Source organism: Cryptomeria japonica, chromosome 10 (assembly GCF_030272615.1).
Source record: "Cryptomeria japonica chromosome 10, Sugi_1.0, whole genome shotgun sequence".
NCBI classification, from domain to species: Eukaryota; Viridiplantae; Streptophyta; class Pinopsida; order Cupressales; family Cupressaceae; genus Cryptomeria; species Cryptomeria japonica.
The window spans coordinates 153,626,174-153,651,504 of NC_081414.1; the positions used below are offsets into that span (position 1 = coordinate 153,626,174).

At 36.6% G+C, this 25,331-nt stretch overlaps 1 protein-coding gene across 6 annotated transcripts; it reads left to right on the top strand.

Moving 5' to 3' along the window:
• Positions 1-477: 477 nt before the first annotated feature.
• LOC131047997 (pentatricopeptide repeat-containing protein At4g02750-like) lies at positions 478-20,966 on the top strand. Of its 6 annotated transcripts, none has more exons than XR_009359158.1 (3): positions 478-3,346; positions 3,438-3,611; positions 11,202-20,966. XR_009359158.1 is itself a non-coding variant. In XM_057981819.2 (3 exons), exons 1-3 carry the CDS (start codon positions 2,552-2,554, stop codon positions 18,318-18,320), a joined length of 1,134 nt encoding a protein of 377 aa, XP_057837802.1. In that variant the 5' UTR covers positions 478-2,551; the 3' UTR covers positions 18,321-20,966. The 6 variants fall into 5 exon arrangements, 4 of the variants coding, with proteins under 4 accessions (XP_057837802.1, XP_057837801.1, XP_057837800.1 ...); XM_057981819.2 differs by having other exon boundaries at positions 478-3,611; positions 11,202-11,269; positions 18,315-20,966; XM_057981818.2 differs by having other exon boundaries at positions 478-3,611; positions 11,202-11,269; positions 19,094-20,966.
• Positions 20,967-25,331: the final 4,365 nt, after the last annotated feature.

Sequence of the window (25,331 nt, forward strand, 5' to 3'; positions counted from 1 at the left end):
ATGTCATCATTGTCAAAGACAAAACACCTTCAGAACCGATCAACACCATTACTACAAGCAAAACAAAGGTTACATTTCCGGGTACAACAAATTAATCAACATCCACTTCGAGAAAAATACAACTTAGTGGAACAATTACAAAAGATACCTGCCCAAATATCAATTTTGGAGCTCTTAAAAGTTTCACCTATGCATAAAGAAATATTGGAGAGAGCTCTAACAGAAACAACAGTCTCAAAAGACTTGGATGTAGATCAATTCCAAAACATGGTGGGACATCTCAGAGCCCCTCATTGTTTATCTTTTTCTGAAAATGATGACGCATTCTTACAACACCCTCATAATGCTCCCCTACATATCGAAGTCACCATTCATACAACCCATGTCAAACGCGTACTCGTAGATGATGGAGCTGGCTTGAATATTTATGCATTAAGTTTAATAAAGACTTTAGGATATTCAGAAAATGCAGTGGATCCCAAAAAGAAAATAACTATCAAAACTTATGATGAGGAAGAGCGTTCTTCTAAAGGGACCGTGGTGTTGCCAATCAAAATAGGACCATTTTCAATTTCAAGATGAGCAGCAGGTTTCTGGCTTCCAATAATTTGAGAGGACTTAGAGACATTTTGTACTGCACTATATTTGGCATGCTTTATGAATTACACCAGTAGTTTTGAGAATACTTGAAACGATCATCCTTCTGTAGATTGAATAACACTCCACATTTTGTACGCTTCAATTACAATCATAAAATGCCATTGCCATCCACCATTCGTCTCAATCTTACAGCATATGTTGATGGAGGCGCTTCACATTCTGCTTACTACACACAACCCCCCTGAATACTGCTCTACATATCTTCATTTATTGCAGACCTGCATTCTCAAGAAAACACTTTCACAAGGGAGAAAATTCCACTCTTTCATCACTCACAGGCGATTCGCCTTCGCTACACGCAAACGTTTGCATAATAAGCTTATTTACGTGTATGTCCAGTGCGGAAGTTTGGAGGACGCACGAAAAGTGTTTGATTTCTTCAAAGAACGAGACAGTGTCTCGTGGAATACGATTATCGCAGCGTACAGAAGGCATGGGTATCCTCAAGAGGCAGTCACTCTGTTTCACCAAATGCAAGAAATAGGTTTCCAACCCGATAAGTTCACATTTGCCAGTGTACTCCCAGCTTGTGCCAAACTAGGAGCTTTGGAACAGGGTATAGGCATCCATAGAAGCATAATGGAAGCGGGAATTTCGTCAGATATTACAGTTGGAAATGCTCTGATTGACATGTATGCAAAATGTGGAAGCATAGACAAGGCACGTGAATTGTTTGACAAAATGCCTCAAAGAGATGTTATTTCATGGAATGCGATGATTGCAGGATACATACAAAATGGATTTGTTGATAAAGCCTTAGAAACTTTCAAGCAAATAAAATTGGCAGGTGTAGAGCCAAACTCCACAACCTTTGCTAGCATCCTCCCTGTCTGTGCCAAAATGGGAGCTTTGGAACAGGGTATGGACATCCATCAAAGCGTAAAGGATAGAGAAATTTTGTCAGACGTTGTAGTTGCAACTGCCCTGGTTGACATGTATGCAAAATGTGGACGCATAGACAAGGCAGTGGAACTGTTTGATAGAATGCCTCAGAGAAATCTGGTCTCATGGACTGCAATGATTGCAGGATACACACAAAATGGATTAGTTGAGAAGGCTCTAGAAACTTTCAAACAAATGCAATTGGCAGGTGTAAAGCCAAATTCTACAACCATTTGCAGCATCCTCCCTGCCTGTGCCAAAATGGCAGCTTTGGAACAGGTTATGGACATCCATCAAAGCATGAAGGATAGAGAAATTTTGTCAGATGTTGTAGTTGCAACTGCTCTGGTAGACACATGCAAAATGTAGAAGCATGGACAAGGCACGTGAATTGTTTGACAAGATGCCTCAAAGAGATGTGGTCTCATGGACTGCAATGATTTCAGGATATGTGCAAAATGAATTTGTTGAAGAGGCTTTAGAATCTTTCAAGCAAATGCTACTGGCAGGTGTAAAACCAGACTCCACAACCTATGCCAACGTCCTATCTGCCTGTGCCAAAATGCGAGCTTCGAAACAGGGCATGGACATCCACCATAGCATAACGGAAGGAGGATTTTTGTCAGATATTATTGTTGGAAATTCTTTGGTAGATATGTATGCAAAATCTGGAAGCATAGACAAGGCACGTCAACTGTTTGACAGAATGTCTGAAAGAGATGTCATTTCATGGAATGCAATGATTGCAGGATATGCACAAAATGGATTTGTTGAGAAGGCTTTAGAAACATTCAAGCAAATGCAATTTGCAGGTGTAAAGCCAAATTCCACAACTTTTGTCAGCATTCTCCCTGTTTGTGCCAAATTGGGAGCTTTGGAACAGGGTATGGACATCCATCAAAGCATAATGGAAGGGGGAATTTTGTCAGATATTATAGTTGGAAATGCTCTGGTGGACACGTATGCCAAATGTGGAAGCATAGACAAAGCACGATAACTGTTTGACAGAATGCCTCAAAGAGATGTCATTTCATGGAGTACAATGATTGCAGGATATGGACAAAATGGATTTGATGAAAAGGCTTTAGAAACTTTCAAGCAAATGCAATCGGCAGGGGTAAAGCCAAATTCCACAACGTTTGTCAGCATCCTCCCTTCCTGTGCCAAAATGGGAGCTTTGGAACAGGGTATGGACATCCATCAAAGCATAACGGTTGGGGGATTTTTGTCAGATACTATGGTTGGCAATGCTCTGGTGGACATGTATGCAAAATGTGGAAGCATAGACAAGGCACGTGAACTGTTTGATAGAATGCCTCAAAGAAATGTCATCTCATGGAATGCAATGATTTCAGGATATGCACAAAATGGATTTTGTAAGGATGCTCTCAAAACCTTTGAATCAATGAACCACTTTGGCACATATCCTGACGTTTTAAGCTTTGCTTGTGTTCTATATGCATGCAGCCATGCAGGTTTGGTGGATGAGGGCTATACATACTTCAATCACATGAGTAACCCTTTTTGCATTACACCTACAATTGATCATTATGTGTGCATGGTTGACCTTCTTGCCCGTGCTGCCTATCTTGAGGAAACCCTAAACTTTATCATTAAGATGCCAGTTAAACCTGTGGTGGTTGTGTGGATGTGTTTTCTGAGTGCCTGTAGAACGCATATGAATATAGGCTTAGGAGTATTTACAGCAACACTCCTTTTTGATTTGGATCCTAAAAACGCTGTGACTTATGTTCTTCTCTCAAACATCTATGCAGAAGTGGGAAGATGGGGTGAGGTTCAAATGGTAAGGAGATTGATGAAAGATAGTGGAATTAAAAAAACCCCTGGATGTAGTTGGATTGAAGGCGATAAAATGATACATGTTTTTTGTGCAGGAGATAGATCACATCCACAGACACAAGAGATCTATGCAAAGTTGCAGAAATTGGCTGGGGAGATGAAGGCAGCGGGATATTTTCCAGATTCAAGATATTTACTTAATGATGTGGAAGAGGAGGAAAAAGAATTGTTTCTCTGCCACCATAGCGAAAAATTGGCAATTGCATTTGGTTTGTTAAACATGTCCCCTAGAACAACTATTAGAGTTATTAAGAACCTTCGAGTATGTGTTGATTGCCACACTGCAATAAAATTTATCTCCAATATTGTTGCAAGAGAAATTGTTGTGAGAGATGCAAATCGTTTCCATCATTTTAAATGCGGACAATGTTCTTGCAGAGATTATTGGTGATGCCAATGAAGCAATCTGAAAAATAGGCTTGTACTATAATAATGTCCACCTTGTTATACTTGACAAAGTTTTATATTCAGTTTCTAGAAAAGAAAAAAAAATTGAAATTGTTTGCAGAAGTTATGTTGTTGACTTCATAAAATTAGATGCATAGAGTGCAATCCAGATCACTGTTATATACACTTTTGTGTCTGTAAATTATATTTTTAGTTTCTAGAAAAATAAAAAAACTGAATTGTTTGGAGTATTTCACAATGTAGACCATGCTGTCGGCTTCATAAAATTAGATGAATAGAGTGCAATCCAGATCACTGTTGTATACTCTGTTGGGTGTCTGTCAGGGACCTGTTTTATGATAAAGTAAATATTTTATTAGTCCCCGTCTTTAGGCGGAGAGTAATGTTTTTATGTTGCTATTTTGCAATTAATTTCTGCTTTGGAAACAGTGCTAGCATTTTTATCCTATGGCCGGGGGTGATATTTGCATTAAACTATTTTTCTCCCCTCATTTTTGCTTTCTTCTGATTGGTCCTGCATATTTTTGCCAGGGTTTTTCTAATATTTTGATTAAAAATTGGAAAAATCAAGCTTTGAACTGTTTAGTTCCTGGGAAATGTGTCATTTTGCGATACACTTCATGTGCCTAGTCTTTGCTTCCACAGTTTGCATGCATGCCTAACACATGCAGGGAGGTGGCACTCTTAAAAACATTTCACATGCCTTGTTGTGCTTCCACATTTCGCATACATGTTTAACTGAAGCAGTTGTTGTGCTGCACTTAAGGTAGTTTAACCGGTTACCCCAAATCATTGGGTATAGCTGTTTACCCCAATACCATCCACTGCCTCGTCACCTCTCCCTTTGCCTAAAATTTCTCCAGCCAGGTATTGGAACAAGAACAGGTTTCTTCCAATGCATGTTGCAGGACTGGTTAAACATGTGCACAATTGTTTATTGCATTTCTCTTCTCCCGATTTCAGGCATACAATAGAAAAAAATATTTATCTAATGTATATTTTTCAATTCTTAAATGCATGCTACATGTTTTTATTTTCTAGATTATTGTAGGTTGTAGAGAAATCACAGTGCATGGTTTTATGAACCTACATTTCTCTTATTTTATTTCCTAGAATACTAGCAGCGGGGTAAGAAACTGCCTCTACTATGTTTTATTTTATTTTGATTTCTCCTTCCTGTCATGGTGCAGGTTAAGGGGGAAGTGTTCTCTCAAACGCATGACAACAGTCCATGGAGCTCCATGCCTCCTCATTGGAGCCTCACCTCAGAGGACAGGGGGTTGTGGCTCTGCTAGCGCCCCATTATTCCCTGTGCATTATCAAGTTTAGCAATCTGGTTATGCAAGCATCAAATAAATTTTAGTTTAGCCTTATTCTCAACTGTACAACAAGAGTTTAATTGAAAAGTTTCTGATTTTTTTCGTGCAGTAGTTAACCAAGTTGCAGATCTCCATGAGGATAAACATTATTTATCTGACCATCCTGTCAGGATCCTGTGGAAAATGCTTCTCCCATGCCTTGGGCATTAGTCACAACTCATATTCATCCAGTCATTCTACCCACTGAAACAGAGCCCTCATTTATCAACTTCATTTGCCATCTGAATCCTCTCATGTCTAGTCTATTTATTGCAAAAACAGAGCCAAACAATTCAAGTGGGTGTTGGGATCCAAGAACACTGAGAGAGGGGATTGAATCAATGTTCTGTCGGTATTAACAGTTTTTATCCTTTTTCACCATGAAACCGGTAAACAAATAAACATATAAAAAGAAGTAAATAAACCATTCACAAAAATGAACACCATAACACATAGAAGTTATACGTGGAAAACCTCAATGAGGAAAAACCATGGTGGGATTTGTGACCCACAATATCAGTTCATTGGCCATATGAAAAGATATTACATATAATAGGAGTCCGCACTTGCAGGAAGGCACACTGCCTAGAGCATACTGCTCATCACTAAAGAGCCTCACTGACTACAAACTTTCTGCTAAAGTAAATTACTGAAAATGAACTCAAGAATGCATCTGCTATGCCAAATAGAGTTCCGGTTCTGTCTCTGCTCTGTACTGGTTCATAAACCCTTAACTGCTACCGGTATCACTTCTCCTCCAAGAATGCTTTCCAAGCTATCTATAGATCATTGCATGCTATAACATTCGCATACAAAATGATCTTCATGCATATATTTTGCATTATACAGTTCTGCTATATTCTCCTAGGTTGCCGGTTCGGGTTCGGGTTTGGGTTCGGGTTCGGGTTCGGGTTCAAAGAACCCGGTACGCCAATACGGCAAAATTTTGAAAAGGGGTTTGGGTTCGTTAGTACAAAAACATGTAAATTTATATATATATATATATATATATATATATATATATATATATATATATATATATATATATATATATATTGATATTTGTGAAGCCTATAAGCATGAATTAAAATATGCATGTCACATAGCATCATATAAACAACAAAATAAACATAAACTTGTAATCATAGAATCATGATCATACCATAATTGATAATAGCATCATATACATCAAGTTTAATATCAAAATGACAAAATATTCAAGTATCATTGTTTCAACTTGCAACAATATAAACTTAAAGTTTAATCATCAAATGGATCATCTAATTCTTCATCCTCCTCTTCCTCCTCCTCATTGACATTGACATTACATGAGCCAATGCCACTTGTACTTGCACTATAAGTTGGCTCAATTTCCGAGTCATCAAGTGTCAATGCAAGAAGCTGAGAATCAGGAGCATCCAAATCAATATGCTCTGGCTCTATATCCCACATCTTTGTTTCCCCTTGTGTGTAGTCATGTTGTTTGTGTGAAAGAAGACATAGGTTGGAATGCACATATGCTAAATTCTCCGCTCTTTTTGATAGCAGCTTATTGCGCTTTACTGAGTGGATGAAAGAGTATGTGCTCCAATTTCTTTCTAAAGCAGATGAACTAGCAACCTATGAAGACAAAGTAAACAATTAAAGTTATACATTAATAAAAATAAAATTACTAGCAACCTATGAAAGACAAAGTAAACTATAAATAAACTAAAACTTGTAAATTAAAAATTTTAATTAATTAAACTTACTTGTGATAAAACTTTTATAGCGAGGGGTTGTAGGTGTTGGAAGCATGTGCCATGGAAGTAGCACCAGCTATGAGCATCTTTCTTGGATCTATGACAAAGTGCATCAACACTTAGACTATTCCCATTTGCGAATTCTATGAACTCACTTGTAACAATATCTCGCAAATCATCATCGGGATATAGTCTAAGAAATGCTGCCTTGTACCCATCAGATACTTCTAGATCTCTCCATGGTGGAATCCTTCCTGGTTTATCAAGAAACTGATTGCTATAGTACTTAGGTGTCAAGGCATAGGCAAGAAGGTGCAAAGGAGTGATCATCTTATTCCACCTCTCTACAATAATTACTTCCAGTTCTTTGAAGAATTTCTCCTGAGGATCATTCTCTTTTTCATTTATAGTGACCTTTATTTTTTCAAGCATTGAATCAATGCCATCATAAATCTCACCTATGCAAGGCCTATCCATGTCTGTATAGCGAATCATGCTCATGATGGGCTCAGTGATACTTAGGAGATATGTAACAAGATCCCACCATTTCTCATTCAATATTCTATCCCTAATTTTTTATGCCCTCTCAGTGCTACTTTGCTTCCATATAGTCCAATTGGTGTTGATCACCATATTGCATAGTGCCACTCTAACTTTCACAAGTCGTCTTAAGACGATTGTGTTTGATGCAAAACGGGTCTCAGCAACCTATAACACAAATTAATGCCAAATGATTAAAAAATAAAGCCAAACTTTAAAGAAGAATACACAATATAGCTTACACAATGATATTATTAACATTGAAAATTCAAAAAAATCAGAAAATGTAAAATTAAATTACTATTTCACTTACCTTCAATAGCTCCAAATTCGAATAGGTTCTAAAAATCCCTTGAGACATGTGGTGGTTTGTGATGAACATCTGGATGTCCTCAGCCTCTGCATACACATCTCTGATCCATTTTATTTTTTGCCCAATCCTTTGTAGCATAAGATTGAGTGAATGTACGGCACAAGATGTCCAAAAGATGTGATCATAGCGTTGCTCAACCAACAAACCAGCAGCTCTACAATTTTTTGCATTGTCCGTTATGACTTGGACAACATTGCGGGGTCCCACAGACTCAATGGCAGAGATGAGAATTTCTGCAATAAATTGGCCATCTTTTATTTGGCCCTCACAATCCACAGCTCTCAAAAACATTGCTCCTTTAGGGGACACCGCTATGACATTGATCAAGGGATGGTTTTTAGCATCTTTCCACCCATCTGAAACAATTGTTACACCTGTCTCAACCAATGAATCCCTTATGGGTTTCAATGCATCTTCAACCCTCTTCACCTCTTTCTCCAATAATGTTCCACGTACCTTCTCATAACCGGGGCTCTTATACCCTCTTGGTGCCTCATTAACACTTTTTATCATTTGCTTCCAATATGGGGAGCGAACAACATTGAATGACAACCCATTTGCATAAATGCACCTTACTATATCTTGATCAGTATTGTCTCTACTCTCATTTTGGAATGCGGTTTCTAAAGGCCCCTTTGTTCTTTTACGTGTCAAGGGTGGTTCACTTTGAGGTTCATTTGTGGCAAAGAAGGGGTGGTCTTCTACTACAATATTGGGATTAGAAGGGCCTTGCATTCCCTTTGTTTTCTTTGATGCGGTTTGGTTCAATCTACGGGCTTCCCTCTCTTTTGCCGCTTCATGCTCCCTAATATATTTCATCACTGTCTCATCTGGTATAGGTTTACCATTTTTTCCAGAGCATTTTTTGATGCCTCTTCCTTTTATTCCACACAAATGGCCTACCACCTGATAATATGAACTATTACGTTCAATATCACATCCATGGCATTTCCAACGGAATCCCCCACCTCTCGGAAGTTGTTTTATAATGTCCACATATTTCCATAAGGGAGAATTTGGATCATTTCTTTGTTTTGCAATTATTTGTTCATTGCCAATGGAGGAAGATGTAGATGCCATTCTAGTTCCTATGGCAAGAAATAAAATAAACATATTCAAAAACAAAAACTAAATAATGAAAAAAAATTCAAGTTTCATGTTTGACAATTTGTGAAACAAAAATAGTTGGAAAAAAATGTTTAAAAACCTACCTCTTGCAGCCAATGGAAGCTTGAAAATGTATGGAAATGATGCTGCAACACTTGTTGAAGCTTCTAAAATCAGTCTTCAACTCCTCCTCTTTGATCTTGGAAGCCAAATTTTGTTCACCCTTTCTTCAACCTGCTCTCATAAAAATTTTGTTTGCAACACAAATGAGGTGAAATGAGTCAATAAAATGTTTTAGAAGTGGTTTTTAGGTTATACCTTTCACTTTTTACAAGGCGGAATTGAAAAAAAAAAAAATTTGCTTTGTTTTTTGACTTTATGGGCCGCCCGAGTTCGACTGGGTCCACCCGGGTTCGACTGGGTTCGACTGGGTTCGACCAGGGTCGAACCTACCCTGGGTTTTTCGAACCCTGGTCGAACCCAGGTCGAACCCGACCCGTACCACGGACCCGGTCGAACCCAGGTCGAACCCGACCCGTACCACGGACCCGGTCGAACCCAGGTCGAACCGAACCTGTACCACGGACCCGGTCGAACCCGGACCCGTACCAGGGCGTCCCAGGGGCGAACCCAGTAACCTCTATATCCACACATTTCATATGTTTCATCATTATCATCATCATCATAAAAATAACCTAGCAAACTAACCTATATACCTATTACAAATAATATGCCTTATGTTGGCTTACAATACATTTACAAAAGATATTCAATGTCGGTCTTGACAATAATTACAAAATGATTAATTAAGTAAATCCTCCTTGATGTTGGCCTGCAATGAAGTATTGATGCCGGTGCCGGTGTAGCCTTGAATGCTTCAAAGCCGGTATCTACCGGTATATGCTTCCTAGTGCCGGTTTGTGACTTCCATCAGATCTTGTTGTCATCAATGACAACAAAATGAATCCAATGAGTGTCAATTGCCAACAGTGGGTAGATTTGGGAAAGATTGAAATTGAAATTATGGTTTGTTATGGTTATTTAATACGTTTCTCGCAAACTCTACTCATTTTTCCTCATCAACATTGTTGACTTCATGGAATAATTTGTGCAGAATCTTAAGGTAAGTCGCTTTCCATGGTCTCTGGTTTATCATACATAGATCTTCAATGGAAGAAAGGCTTAAATTTGTAGTTTGGTAGAAGCTGTAGGTATGCTGTATAGGATTATAATTTATTAAGCTTTACGGAGGATTAGTAGCATCATGAAATGTACTTCTCTTTTGATATGCAAGGATTTTAAAATTTCAATAAATGATCTTTGGCAGCATATAGGGTTTGAACCTCAGTTGCTTAGCAATAATTGTTCCAGACCGTTTGACTACCCAATAAATGTTTTGCAAAATTTGAGAAAATTTTCTCAGTTAGCAAAACCTAGGTGGAAATTTTTTCCTGGCTATAAGACTGTACCATTGAGGTTTAGGATATCACAAGGTGGTACTGGCGAGGCTTTCTCAACTTGGGTTCTATTCCTTTATTTAAATATGTAGGCTTGTTTAATCCAACATTTGGATTGTTGTAATTATGTTAAAATGAGATGAATATCCAGCTTCCCTTAAGGCCAACATGGCATGCAGTACTTATCAATTAATTTATATATGTCTCCATTAATAACTCATCTATTAAAAATTTAAATGTATGGTTCCTTGGGAGTGTCTTTGTTTGCTTGAGCTCTTATTTATCCCTTTCTCTTAGTTGAGCTTTTGTACGATATGGTTCATTGTTGCCGTTCCATGTTCTTATTTTCTTGCAGTGATATGGGAAATTCTTGCATAATGAAATTTTGAATATTACCTTGTAACTGAGTAATTACAGTCAGATGAATTCTTGATCAGTATTACACTTTAACTGACATGGTTAGAAAATTGTGTTTTCTTTACAAACTTCTCAATTTTGTGAGAATGTGAATGCAAAATTTGGGTGGGGTCCATTTTCTTATCTGAAAATCTGGTTAAGGATAAAATTTGGGTGCTTTCATTTATTAATCTGAAAACCTAGTTAAGGATACAAGTTTCTTTTTTTGAGTAGGGACAAGTGTTAGAATTATTGTGCATTGAATATGCGTGGGCCAGTCCAAAGGTTTGGTTCCATAAATTAGATCTATGAATTTGCTCAAGAGTGGGTTGAACACTACTGTTTTTAGATGTATGTTTTGAAAATGTGTACTCGTTTAAAATAATCTCAAAATTATTACTTTGTCAATGAAACTTAGGTATCTTTGTCCGCACGGAAGTTGCAAGGAAAGCCAAAGGCTATCAATGGATTTCCTGGGGATTGCAAGTAAGTTCTGACTGGTAAATGTTCTATTATAAAATGTTCTTGGCCTTAGTGTTGTAGCTGCACTTGACGGTGCTAGATCAAGGCTAAATACCCAAGCTATTTTACTTGCATTTTGTACATTTCCAGATTTGGTTCAGTTCTAGCGAATACAATAATGATGAGGAACTTGCTTCCGCATTCAAAGAAATTGGCCATTCTGCATACACTATTAAATGCAAGTTGGACAGATGCTTTTTTAAACAGTCTCAATCTATGCCAAAACAATGCTTTGGAACAGGCTATAGTTCTGTCAATTGTTTGATAAAATGACTGCAAGAGTTGTAGTCACAAAGGCTGCTTGTTCATGATTGTGTTGTCACCACTTACATAGTGCATTGAGTTTGTCACTACAGCTGGAATTGGTATGTCATGCATCTGAACTGATTTTTATTTTTATTTCAGATCAAATATTTGGCTTAGCACATGTTGATCATAATCTGTGGGATTATTTCTCTCCAACTGTATCATGTACTATATAGGAATGTTCAAATATCATATTCTTCTTCCTTTATCTAAGTATCTATCATTTGGGTCGTATTCTATTTTTATGTTTCCTTTCATTAGTGTTCCGCACATAGTTGTTTCTTGCCGCTTCAGAGCTAGCAGTTACTGATTCAAATTTCTTAATCATATGTCTTTTCAGTTTTCATTAATGCTCCAAATCTTGATGTATGTTTGACTCCACAACACTTACAATTGTGGAATTTAGCTTTAGACCTGCCAGTTGCATTTGCTTGAAAGCGTTTTCTGCATTTCTTGCAATCATGTCATTCCAAGAGAATTTGCTTGAAAGTCTTTCCTATAAAGTAGAGACTATTGTTTTCACATAACATATTTGGTATAAGTTTTTAATTTAAGAGTTTGTGCAGCATGTATTGCTACAGATGCCAGAATATGCATGCAAAGATTTGATGAAAAGCTTTTGAAATTCTTAAGTAAATGCAAATGGTAGGTGTAAAATGGACTCGACTACCTTTCCCATCTTCCCTCATGACCTACCCTTAAATGGGACTTGTCTAACAGGGTATTGAAGTTCTGTCCAGGAATAATCAGAATTATCTTCTCCGTGGTATAGATTATAGGCAACAGTGCATGTGAATTGTTTGGCAACATGACTCAAATATATGTGCTCTTATGGGGTGCAAATCAAATTAATCAATGGACTTGTTGAAAAGGCTTCAGAGACCTTGTGCAAAATAGGTGTTGCATAGAATAAGGTATACATCTGTTTTTCCTACATTTCTAATTATTTTCGCACCCTGCCCTTAAGGTGGAGACTAATGTTTCCATTGCAAATAATCCATGCTTCAGAAACCGTGCCATCATTTTTGTCCTATGGGATATGGTGATTTCTTTATAAAATGATTTCTCTCCTCATTTTTTCTTTATTCTGATTGAGCCTTCGTAATTTTGCCAGGAGTTAAAAAAATCTCCTGGCCAATGAGCAATGAGCAGGGAAAACTTTAGGAGTTATTCACTAATGTTTTCTTTTTTCCAGGGGTTTCTGATTTTTTGATTAAAATTTGGAAAAAAAATCTCCTGGCCAATAAGCAATGAGCAGGGAAAACTTTAGGAGTCAGAGGAATGTGGCATTTTGCAATACACTTCACGTGCCTTGTCTTTGCTTCCACATTTTGCATTCATGAATACCAGGGCATTCTTAAAACAATTCACGTGCTTTACCTTTCGTTTCACCCTATTCTTTTTTGGTAGGTGATTTCAAGAAGCAGACACTTTCCTCTTTCCATAGCAACTTGCTTGGCAAGCAAAGGATTCGAAGGCAAATTTCATTGCCCAGGCCATGGCTGCCTTGCAAATTTCTTATTGATAATCTGTTTTGTTTTCTTTTTGTGTGTCTGCACTAACCCAAATCAAGGCAACCTCTAGGAAAAATTGCTTTTTTTTTTCGTTTTTGCTGTATGTGGGTTACTTTGTTACTATGTTTTAATGCATATTTGTAGGAGACTGCGCAAACTGCTTAGCCCTGGAGACAACTTATTCTTCATTTGTTAACAAGCATGGTTTACTCTATCTGCCTTACCAAACCATCAACAACTATATTGCATGTAAAATCATCCAGTTTGCACCCATCTTCTTCCATTCCTTGCAACATTTTGCAAGTCAAATCCACCTCAACATTTTTTAGGAGACTGTTCAGGATTGAATTGTAAGTGATAACATTTGGAGGGCACTTGTTTGCCTTCATTTTGTCAAATAACTCAATGGCTTCCTTGACATTGCCATCTTTGCCAACCTCATCCACCAGAATGTTATATGTTACAGCTGTAGGTGATAAACACATCTGCTGCATTTTGTCAAATATTTTCCATGCATCATTTCCTCTATCTGCCTTGTAAAGAAATTCAATCAAACTATTAATTGTGGTTTCATCTGGGGTTGTGTTGATGTGTTTTTCATGCACATGCGAACACAAAATAAAATACCAAGGTATCTTATCCTCTCTTGAATAAAGTTTCCCCGAATGCTGAAGATTTCGCCTAAGGATCAATCGAGAAGACTCAAAGGTTCTTATATATAGGGTCTCTACGTGTGGATAAGCTCTTATGGTGTGATGTGATTATGCTAGAATCACAAGGGGACTTAATTCGAATGCCTGAGCGTCTGATTTGCCGGAACGTGAATCCTATCTACTGGCTGGAAGATAAAGAAATATCAAAAGGTGCAAGGTATGGAGAATCTAATCTAAGACCTAGAATGCAAGAAGATGGATGAACGACTAGGTGGAGTCCTACTGGGTTGGGTCTCACCATCAGGTTGAACAATCCAACACCACCTCAGTGCGATCTTCTAAGGAATGCTTCGAATATGTTCAAATCGTACACTATCAGACACTGAACACCATTCAAGTTAATGCATGAACAATAGAGGTGTAACGACTTGAATTTAAGCTCATTCTATGCCAGTTGACCACGCAGGGCGCACTTACAATCAACAAGAGGCTAGTGGTTTGGACTAGGCGGATTTCACGCGAGTGCATTCAATAACTTCATTCAATATAATTAACCACCATTTAAAATGAAGATTCAACAAGAGACCATGCGTATTGCAAAGTAACGACACATTTCACCATAACTTCAATGAAAATGGAGTTCATTTACAATCAAAGCAACAATTTCTTGCCATCTCCTCCTAATTTACTCTAACTTCTATTCTATTGACTATCAACTTATTGACTATTGGTTGTTCAAACCACTATTAACTAACTATTATCCTTTACAAATGAAGAGCCAAAGCTTTATATAGAGAGCTCTTTACATTTCAATGGCTCTGATTGATTTACAATCAATGGCTAGGATTACAAGATAGAAAACCCTAATTAGGGTTTGTTATAACAAACTCCTTAGCCAATGAGAAAATTACATTCAATGAGTGTGGACCAATAGGAAGCAGGGGTAGGTACACTGAAGTTTGTGCCATCACTGTTGAGTTAGGTACACTGAATCTGGACATGCTGAGGTGGACCTGTCCAATTGGAGGAACGGTGACTGGGACGCCACCTTGTTAGGTACTTGCTTGTATCTCTTGATATTTGATGAAAAGCTTATCTTTGATTAACTCTTATGAAACTATCTGCTTCTTCACTGTACCCTTGAACTGACCTTGGTTGATCCTCCTTCGTCCTTGATGCGATGAATGATGCACTCCTTGATTCTCTATGTGCTTGATGAGGCTTCCTTACTATCAAGTTTTTCTTTCTCTGGTAGCATACCTCGCCTTGAAGTGTTGGTAAGGTCATTCTTCTCTGCCATCATGTGGTTCCTTTGTGTGGCGAAATGAAGGTTTTGGAGATAGCTTGCAACTCCTCGAGCACTTATAGTCTTCCAACGGTTCAAAACACCTTGAGTCCTCCTTTATGCATTTGGAATGTCCTTGATGATGATGGGACTGGAATAGGTCGTCCTTGTCCTGGCCTGATCCTCTTCCATCTGCAAAACAAACCAAAAGATGATTAAGTATACATGATATATTTATCCCAACATAGCATTTCTTACCTTAAATCATTAACAAGAAGTCATCAAAATAGAATTCGCTTAGGATCCTCTCTAGGGACAAGCCCTATGAGAATTTCGCTCTAGACCCTTTGGAAGGGTCAGGAGCGAAATTTGAGTTTTAGCTCAATTAGACCCCATTTTCAATATTTCACAATCTTGGACTTAACCTTCAAACCTCCTCCACTCATGATCTCACAACTAGCCCTTTGCCCAGCTCAAACAAGGTGAAAAATAGGGATTTCAAAAGATTTCGCTCTGGACCCTTTGGAAGGGTCAGGAGTGAAATTCATGATTAAGACACAATTCCATTCCTTCCTTGCTCCAAATTGCCTCTCAAGGTAAGTATACATTAATCTTTGCTCCACCAATGCCTAGGAATACATATTTTGGCCTCCATCATGAGCAAATTAGGTGTTTTCAAGAATTTCGCTCTGGACCCTTTGGAAGGGTCAGGAGCGAAATTCATGATTTGCTTGTTTTCCCTCACTCAGCTCTATCCTTTCTACTTCGTTTTACCTTGACTCTCACCTTTGGATCCCTCTCTCATGAAGGCAACACTTGTTTGAGCCCCAAGAAGGCCTGAAAGGAGAAATTCGCTCAAAACCATGGCCAGGGACAGGTGCTATTTAGAATTTCGCTCTGGACCCTTTGGAAGGGTCAGGAGCAAAATTCATGTCTTGGACAAAATCCTTCATCTCCTTCACTTACAATCACTTCCTAAGGCAAGAACATATCAATCTGCCCCCACTATGTCCAAGGAACAAGGATGTTGGCCTAAACAAGGAAGAAAATAGTATTTATGGAGAATTTCGCTCTAGACCCTTTGGAAGGGTCAAGAGCGAAATTCTTATTCTAGGTTAATTTCACACTTCTTCCATTCAATCCACCTTCAAACTTGATCAAACTCACCTCTTCTCACCACAATCAAGTGAATTTGCCACTCACTTAGCTCAAAACAAGGTCCTTTCAATGTCTTAGGCAAAATAGAGGGTCAAGTTGAGGATTTTGCTCTGGACCCTTTGGAAGGGTTAGGAGTGAAATTCCTATTTTGAGTTGATTTTCACCACTTCATTACCACAATCCACCTTTCAAAGCCAAGAACACATCAAAATCTTTCCAACCATGCCTTGGAAGTCAAAAACTTGGCCATAACAAGGAGGAACATAGAGGTTATGGGAATTTCGCTCTGGACCCTTTGGAAGGGTCAGGAGCGAAATTCTTCCTTGAGCTCATTTTACACTTCTTTTCTCCCTTCCTTGCCTTGGATATAACTTCTCACGCCTTTTCCTATCATTATCAAGTCAATTTGCTCCTCAAATTGACATTTACTTCAAGATTTTGTGAAGAAATAGGTTCCTACAAGAATTTCACTCTGGACCCTTTGGAAGGGTCAAGAGTGAAATTCATCTTTGGTCTCAAATCCTAACTTCATTTCCCACATTTCCTTATCCAAACAAGTGTTTTGCCTTCACTAATCCCTTGGAATGAGTTAGTTCCTAGTTTGGGGTCAAGGTAGAATGTCTTATGGAGGAATTCGCTTTGGAAGGGTCAGGAGCGAAATTCATGATTAGCTCAAGTTTCTTGACCTTTTCCACTCATCATGCTTTAAACTTGTCTTCTTGAATCCTCTCCTTGCCATTCAAGTCCATTATTTGATGTCCTTAATCAAGAAATAAGCAATAAGGAGGATTTCGCTCTGGACCCTTTGGAAGGGTCAGGAGTGAAATTTGCAATCATGTCCAAATTCCTCACTTCTCATCACTTCTCCTTGTTGCAAACATTAATGCTCTCTTCATACCACCATAAGGACAAGGTTTCTTATGTAAATTAGGACCAGGAAAGAGAAATTCGCTCTGGACCCTTTGGAAGGGTCAGGAACAAATTTAGTGAATTTGCCTTAGACACCACTCAAACGTTCAAAGTTCTCCCTCAATCACATTGCTCTTACCTCTAACAAACCACCTTGAGGAGTTCCTAGCTCAAAATTTTGGATTACAAGGACATTTTAACCATTTTGCCCAAGTACCCCTGGAAGGACAAGACCTATCCTAGAATTTCGCTCTGGACCCTTTGGAAGGGTTAGGAGCGAAATTCATCCTTGAGGCTCAAAGTTTGACCATTTCATCAAATTTCCAAGTCTAGACTTGTCCAAGGCACCCTCGAAGGATAAATAGGTTAGCTTCATATCAATCAATGCCCAGGACTTCATCTTTTATCAATTTGACCAATCCCAGACCTTCAAAGATGATACTTACTCACAAAACTTCACTGACCACCTCAAACTTAGACATGACATAACCTAGCAATAAGAGCAAAACTTGACCTGGAGAAGGCTTTCAAAGAAACCCTGACCTGGACCACCTACTGACCCACCTCACCTTAAGCAGAGCCTGCTATCCTAATGATCACCCTGGCAACTTTCACTACAAAGACTAATAGACAAGAACCTAAAAGACAAGAAAACAAACCCTAGAAAGCAAAAAGTAAGGGTCCCCATTTGCAATGGGGCGATGTGTGAATACGTCACAACAGGTTGTTTTGGTGGATTGCAATATCACCTAGCCCCAACAAGTTCATCGTATGTCTTTTTCAGTTTTCATTAATGCTCCAAATCTTGATGTATGTTCGACTCCACAACACTTACAATTGTGGAATTTGGCTTTACACTTGCCAATTGCATTTGCTTGAAATCTTTTTCTGCATTTCTTGCAATCATGGCATTCCAAGAGAATTTGCTTGAAAGTCTTTCCTATAAAGCAAAGACTATTGTTATCATGTAACATATTTGGTACAAGTTTTCAATTTAAGATTTGTTGTAGTATGTATTGCTAAGGATGCTAGAATGTGCATGCAATAGATTTGACGAAAAGCTTTTGAAATTCTCAAGTAAATGCTATGGCAGGTGTAAAATGGGCTTGACTACATTTCCAATCTCCCCTCATGACCTAGCCTTAAATGGGAGTTGTCTAACAGGGTATTGAATTTCTGTCCAGGAATAATCAGAATTATCTTCTTCATAGTATACAATTATAGGCAACAATACATGCGAATTGTTTGAGAGAAAAGCTCAAATACATGTGGTCTCATGGGGTGCAAATTGATGGACTTGTTGAAAAGGTTTCACAGACCTAGTGCAAAATAAGGGTTGCACTTACACTTAAGGTATACATATGTTTTGCCTACATTTCTAATTATTTTTGCATAGTGCTAAGTAGGGGTTTGGGGTCAACTAGGTTTTACAGCTTGATATTTGTCTATATAATATTTATTGTTATTATATGTTCTTAAGAGTGTATGGTTACCATAAAGATTAAGGGATTTGTCATTTCCTGACCATTGATTGCTTATTTCAAAAGCTTGTGTTTGCAGAGCAAATGACTCCAAGACAGGTTTCTTACTACAGCTTTATGCATTTTTCCATTGTAGTGGTTCCATGATCTTTAATGTTCATTTGATAGGGCAGGTTATTCTTACACCTTTGAATACTAATTTTACTTTGTATTATGTTTCTGTCATATCATAAATTATATATTACATCTATGCAAGTGAACTGTACATGGCTCCCTTCAATTTGATTCTAGTACTCACCACTCTCAAAAAAGAGATCTCCTATTATAATAACATGATTGAAACTTTTCCCGGTAACCTATAACATATGTCATTTTCTTATAGAATTTTATATGTTATATGCAATTCCTCTAGTCTTGTTGCACTTTTTGATAACTTTGATACTTTATTAACATGATACAAACAACTGACATCGTCCTCTCAGTTTGCTGTGCAGTAGGAATTTCGACACAATCAAAGGGCCAAAGGTATGTGTTACAAACTTACAAGGCTACTATTAATGTCAGAGATATTAAATACTATTTTATAAACCAATCAGACTTGATCATTTTATTATATTCTGGAAATAGTTAGTTTTGACAAGTAAATCATTGTAATTTCCTTACATAGATCACCTTTCACTGAACAAGCTAAATATTTAATTCCTAATAAATGTTGTTTACAGATTAGCAGAGAAATAGTTTATTCTGTGCTCTGATCACTCGTATTCTAGTTAATATGCATAATTTTTACTCATTTTCTATTTTATCCATTTAGAACTACACATTTTGTGGAAAAGTTTTCCTCATTCTATGTATTGCTTTTGTTCTTATGTAAGGAACAAGCTACACATGCAAAAATGGAATATTGTTGGCCCTTTTATTTCACCTTCATTTAAAATTCTCACAGAAACATTAACATATCGTGACGATGTCTCACTCATTTTTACAATGGTTTGGGAGGAATATTTGGATTTCAATTTTGAATCGTTTCACTGTAATGCAGTCAAACTGTGGCTGAATTGACTGAGTAATTTCGATGATTTTTTAGCATCCTGTCTTTGATATCATGGCTTACGAGGTGCATATTTAGATTAGATCTATAACTTGCGCTATGGCAAGATCTTGCATGTTGCCTAGGCTATACATTCAGGAGGATCGAATGTTTCCCTATTCAAACTATTTTCTTTTTGTCTCCAATTCACAAATTCCTACATTCTTCAATGCACATCCACCAACATCCCCATTTCTCTCGTGGCAAAGCAATTTCAAGGAATGCCCTTAATAGGACAACATTCTTCCATCCCTATTCTTGGAGCCTGCGCCAACACTTCAATTCTCTTTGATTTTAACTTTATAGATCCAGCGACGAACTATCTGACCCTTTATATGTCTTGACTTTAATTTTCTAATTTCATACATATTGAAATTTTATTGTTGATTATATAATAATTTGGGGCTTTTTCCCCTGTTTTGAAGGTGTGCTCATAGTGTTCTTGAAAGCCAACAGGCGTACAACTGACAAAATTCCATGCCAGGTCAGTAAATGTGTATAATGATGTTCCTTCAAATAAGGTAGGTTTGGTTTTGAATTATGTACTTTGTATTTAGCACATTGTAAAGTGAATCTCAAATGTTATTAAATATCGCTGATTGTAACTCTAAACAATTGTTTCAAAGGGTAGACGAGCTTTAAACGATAGAGGGTTAGCAGGGTGTCCAGTACAATTGTTTTTCCTATCTTGTAGGGCTCTGTTACAAGATCGTACACCAAAAAAGGTATCATGTAATTAAATGAGGTGGACATTGACATTATTTAATTTGCATATTCTATTAAATGTGTGTCTTCATTTTGACAAAGATCTGATCTCATATTTATAGCATGTGAGCAAATATGGATGTTGTTTGCAGGCTCAAGTAATTATATTTTGTCTGGCAATGGAAGCTTCTCTTGTACAAGACAACCACTCCATAGCCTCAAAGCACAACAATTTCAGTGTCATTGTCAATTGTCAGGCATGTGTTAGGCAAGCCCAAGTCCATTAAATGGAATGCCTCTACTAATTGCACAAGCTAACCAGTGATACATTTTTGCCAATTTTTTGCATTAGGCGGGACTATAGCTGCAGTGCAGCTCTTGTTGAATTCGTTTTCACAAAACCTACATAGGAGGAAAGGCATAATGGGGAAAAACAAAGGGTGAGGAACACTTAAATTAAATGGAAAGATGCTCCACCAGTAGCAAATGGGATAGGAAGGCTCACAATTACCCTTGTCATTTTATAAAGTTTTTTATTTGGATTGATTGTATTAATTTTGCCTATGTCAGAATAACTATTTGAGATTAAATTATGAATTCCATATTATTATGTAATTTATGTAAGTGCATATAGATTTTCTCATTTATGGTTAGATATTTCTAATGTTGCTTGGCATCCCCTTGCTTGGTGAGATAGCTAATGAGTTGTGAATTCACAATTTTTATTTATTTTTTAATTTGATTTGATTTGATTTCAATATGTTTGGTTTTAATTAGAAATAAAATATTATAATTTATATATAAGGTAAAAAAATTATAATTGTGTTTATTTTGAAATTAGTCAATATGCATAACACTTGAATAATATTTGTATATATAAAAATAAAACCACAATTTATATTGTTTCACTGTACTATGACTTGTGCATGATAAAGTTTATAAATTAATACTTGAATATTTGAAGAGATAATAGATTTAAAACGAGAGGAATTCAAATAGATTAGGGTTTTAAGAATTTTAGAGAAGACATGGGAGTCATCTATAGGATAAAAAAGAATAGTAAAATTATATTCATAATATGATTAAATTTACTTGTTATTATTTGTAGTAAACCCTAACAAATGGTAGTCAAGGTTAAATTCCATTTGGTAAGATGGGAATTGAATAATTTTGCATTAGTCTCATGCCTAATAAATGCTAGTGAAGACTAATTTCCATATGTCACATCTAAGGTTTGTGTGGAATCCTTAATAATCACAAAATCATTAATAATCTTGAATTTTGGTACTTATTTCATGTCAAATTTTTATAATAGATTTTTCAATTCTAAATGTTCAAATACTTATGCATCATTTAGCTAATAATTTTTCTCTAGTTGATTTAAAAATATACATATTTGTATACAATAAGGATAGGAAAAATAGTTTTTTAGAAAGAATATATAATTATGAACTTATTTCTTCCTCTTATGAAAATGCTCTTGACAAATTTATTGATATAACACACTATACATTTCTAAGTCATTATAAATCTTTATAACGAGTTCATTCACTATTTAAAATAGAACACATAATTTATTTATGAAGTATCTTCTATTCTTGTTCAAGTTAAATCACTTTATAATGATAAACAATATCACAATTAAGGTCCCAAAGTATATCTAAAATTATAAATGAATGCTATGCACACATTGTAATAGTATTGAACATTGAATGGAATCAATTCTATTGTTTTTAATAATAAAAATCATTATATATAACCTCATAGATTTCTATAAAATTGCGCAATATGATTGTAGTTCTTTAAATAATAAGATATATGTGCCATCACAACAATATTATGTAGAAAGGTCAATATTTAGGTCATAAAAAATTGATATAAAAAACAACAAAAATGTATATTAAATACTCACATTATAAATCATAAAAAGTATGAGCCACATAAATATTAAAAAAATTAATTAAAGTTGTCTTAAGAAGTTTAAAATGGGAATGTGATTTGCATCTTTTCCATGACATCTAATAAGAAAAAATGATTTGGGATAAATCTCATCTAATTCCATGTGTAACAATTTCTCTATTTTAATTCCCTCTGACTTAGACTAAGTGTCATGATATGAAGCTTTACCATTGAAAATGAGAACTTGATATTGATGATTGTCCTTTGATACCATACTTCTTTGCTTATTAGAATGAAGGGAGGCATTTGTAAGGAAACCATCCTATATGATTCTAGACCTATTGCGCTTGCCTCTATTACTATATATCTTGAATGGAGAAGTTTTGAAGGACACATCTTGGTCATAATGCCTAACCCTACTATTCAAGCAAACCAAGAAATCTTGCGAGTGTTAAGACTTTAAGAACATCTTTGATATTTGATGTTGAAATTTTGAAAGGGAATATGAAATGACATAATAGTCTTTCAACCTAAAATAAAAGCATATCATTAGAAAAAATAGTTAAATTATAGTATTTTTACTTTTCTCTATTTAATATTAAAAATACATATCAAAACATGCATGGATGGTAATACATTTCCTTCAAAACATGGAAAATCTAACTTATAAGTTGAAGATAAGATTGAGCTTAAATTGTATTTTGTGAGTCTTTAAATTCTAACATTTAGTTTATCTAATAACCAAAATCTCAACTCCCCTTTTTGTCATGTTCCTTTTTCCAAAAATAGAAACTTACTAAAAATAGTAAATTCCCATTTGCCAAAATAGTAAGTCAAATATTTTAGGACACATTGGAAAATATTATTTATTTATTATTTATATTGTCTCAATACAAATTTCATATTTTGGGGAATATAAATATTAAATTAATATTATTTTAATAATCCTCTTTTGGTGGCATGTTAATGGGCCTATTTGGGCTCATCCGAATTCCTGCAAGGCAACATTGGTGAAGTGGTCCAAAACAAGGGAAGGATGGTATAAGATTAACTTCAATGGAGCTTCTAAGGGCAATCCAAGTCCATTGGGAGCTCGATTTGTGGCACGAGATTGGGAGGCTAATATTGTGGCATTTGGTGCCTCAAAATTATTGGATGGGACAAATAATGAAGCCAAGGCATAAGCAACTATTGAGGTGCTAGAAATAGCAAAAAATATGGGTCTTTTGAAAATACAGCTTGAAGGAGACTCTTTGACTAGGGGAAATACATGTGTGGCACCTAAACAAATATATATCCGTTTTCAAGCATTTATTAGAAACATTTGATGAATTTGAAATTGGACATGTGATGAGGTTAGGAAATGATGTGGCATATAGGCTATCTAAATGGGCATTGCCACTAAATGATGAGTCGATGAGTACATTAGAAGATTTATGCAATCTCGAGCTCAATCAATGAGCTGGTATAGTATGTTGCTATTCTCAACAGGCATTAATGAATTAGTGTGGTGGCATGTTGATGTGACTTGGGTTACTGGGGCAATGGATAAAGCCCACGATATTTGCACTTGGTTCTCACAAGTGAAGATGGATGATGATTGTAATACAACATGTAGTTCACCTTTTCATTGACTACCCCAAGCCAACAACTTACATTTATGGGAAAATCATAGAGAAGAGAATGAAAAATATCTTCAAATTTGATATAACATCTTCATACAAATCATGGAGATTCTTGTTGGTGAAGAATTCTCGATGACATAACATAGATATAGAATGAACATACATGTGTCAATGGTGGCTAGAGTTTGGCAAGAAATAAGAGGTTGAATGGGTTCTGAGGGTTGTGTGGAGAGTGATTGGTTGTATGGTCTATAGTTTGTGCTTGAACATGTAGTTTCAGGTGCAGAGTTAATGCCTGTGGAGGTGGTGAAGGGTTCAAATGATGAGATGCCTCAACAATTGATGTCATTCATTTGTTGGGTGAATAGACTGATAAGGATGAGCGTTGGGTAGATGTGTATATTGGTTGGGACTTGTTGAAACTCTACTTGTAGGAGAAGGAACGTGAGTGAGGAAAGGGGAAGAGGAAGGTGAGGATGGCAGAGGAACCTGATAAAGGGTTCAAGATGAAATATCAATGGGTAAATGGGCCACCAAAATCCATGAGGAAGAAAAGAATTGACTATCTCTATATATTTTGATATATGTCCGCTTTATGCAGTTTTAGTATAGTATGTTATACGTTTAAACTGTTATAAACTTTTATGGATGTAGTAGGCAGGTTTCTGGGTAGATGGTGGTAGGGTTTAAATGTATGCTCTTCTGGTTTTGGATTCCAATAATGGAGTTGTTACAAGCTAGGGTTGTCGTTGCACCAAAAGATCGACTTGTCAATGCCCGATACAACCACTTGACTTATAGAATCCACAGGAGGCTGTTAAACCATGTCACGAATCCCCGCAAGGGATGCTGGCCCACTGCCAACAATCCCTCTCCTAGCGTCACTTGTCACGACTTGCATGATTCGAACCTATGACCAAGCTCTGATACCACTTGTTACAAGCTAGGGTTGTCATTGCACCAAAAGATCGACCTGTCAATGCGTGATACAACCACTATACTTATAGAATCCACAAGAGGCTATTAAACCATGTCGGGAATCCTCATGAGGGACACTGGCCCACTGCCAATAGGAGCAATTTTGATGTGTTTTTTGTTGATGGGAAGTTGATAGTATGAATATTGACTCTTTTTTGAATATTAATAAAATACATACTATTACCGACCTAAAAAACATTCCTCTTTTGGTGGGAGTGGATTTTGGAAATTTTCTTTTACATCTTGTGGGCATCTTCAATTGTTGTGTTAGTTACGACAACTCATTGGTTGTTCATGGTAGTTCTTTATGATAATTGTGAAAAAAATGATTATTTCCTTCAAATGCAAGTTTCCTCCATTTTGAGTGGTGGGATATTGGCACCCAATTTGAGTTTTGAAAATTATTTCAAATATGCATGGATT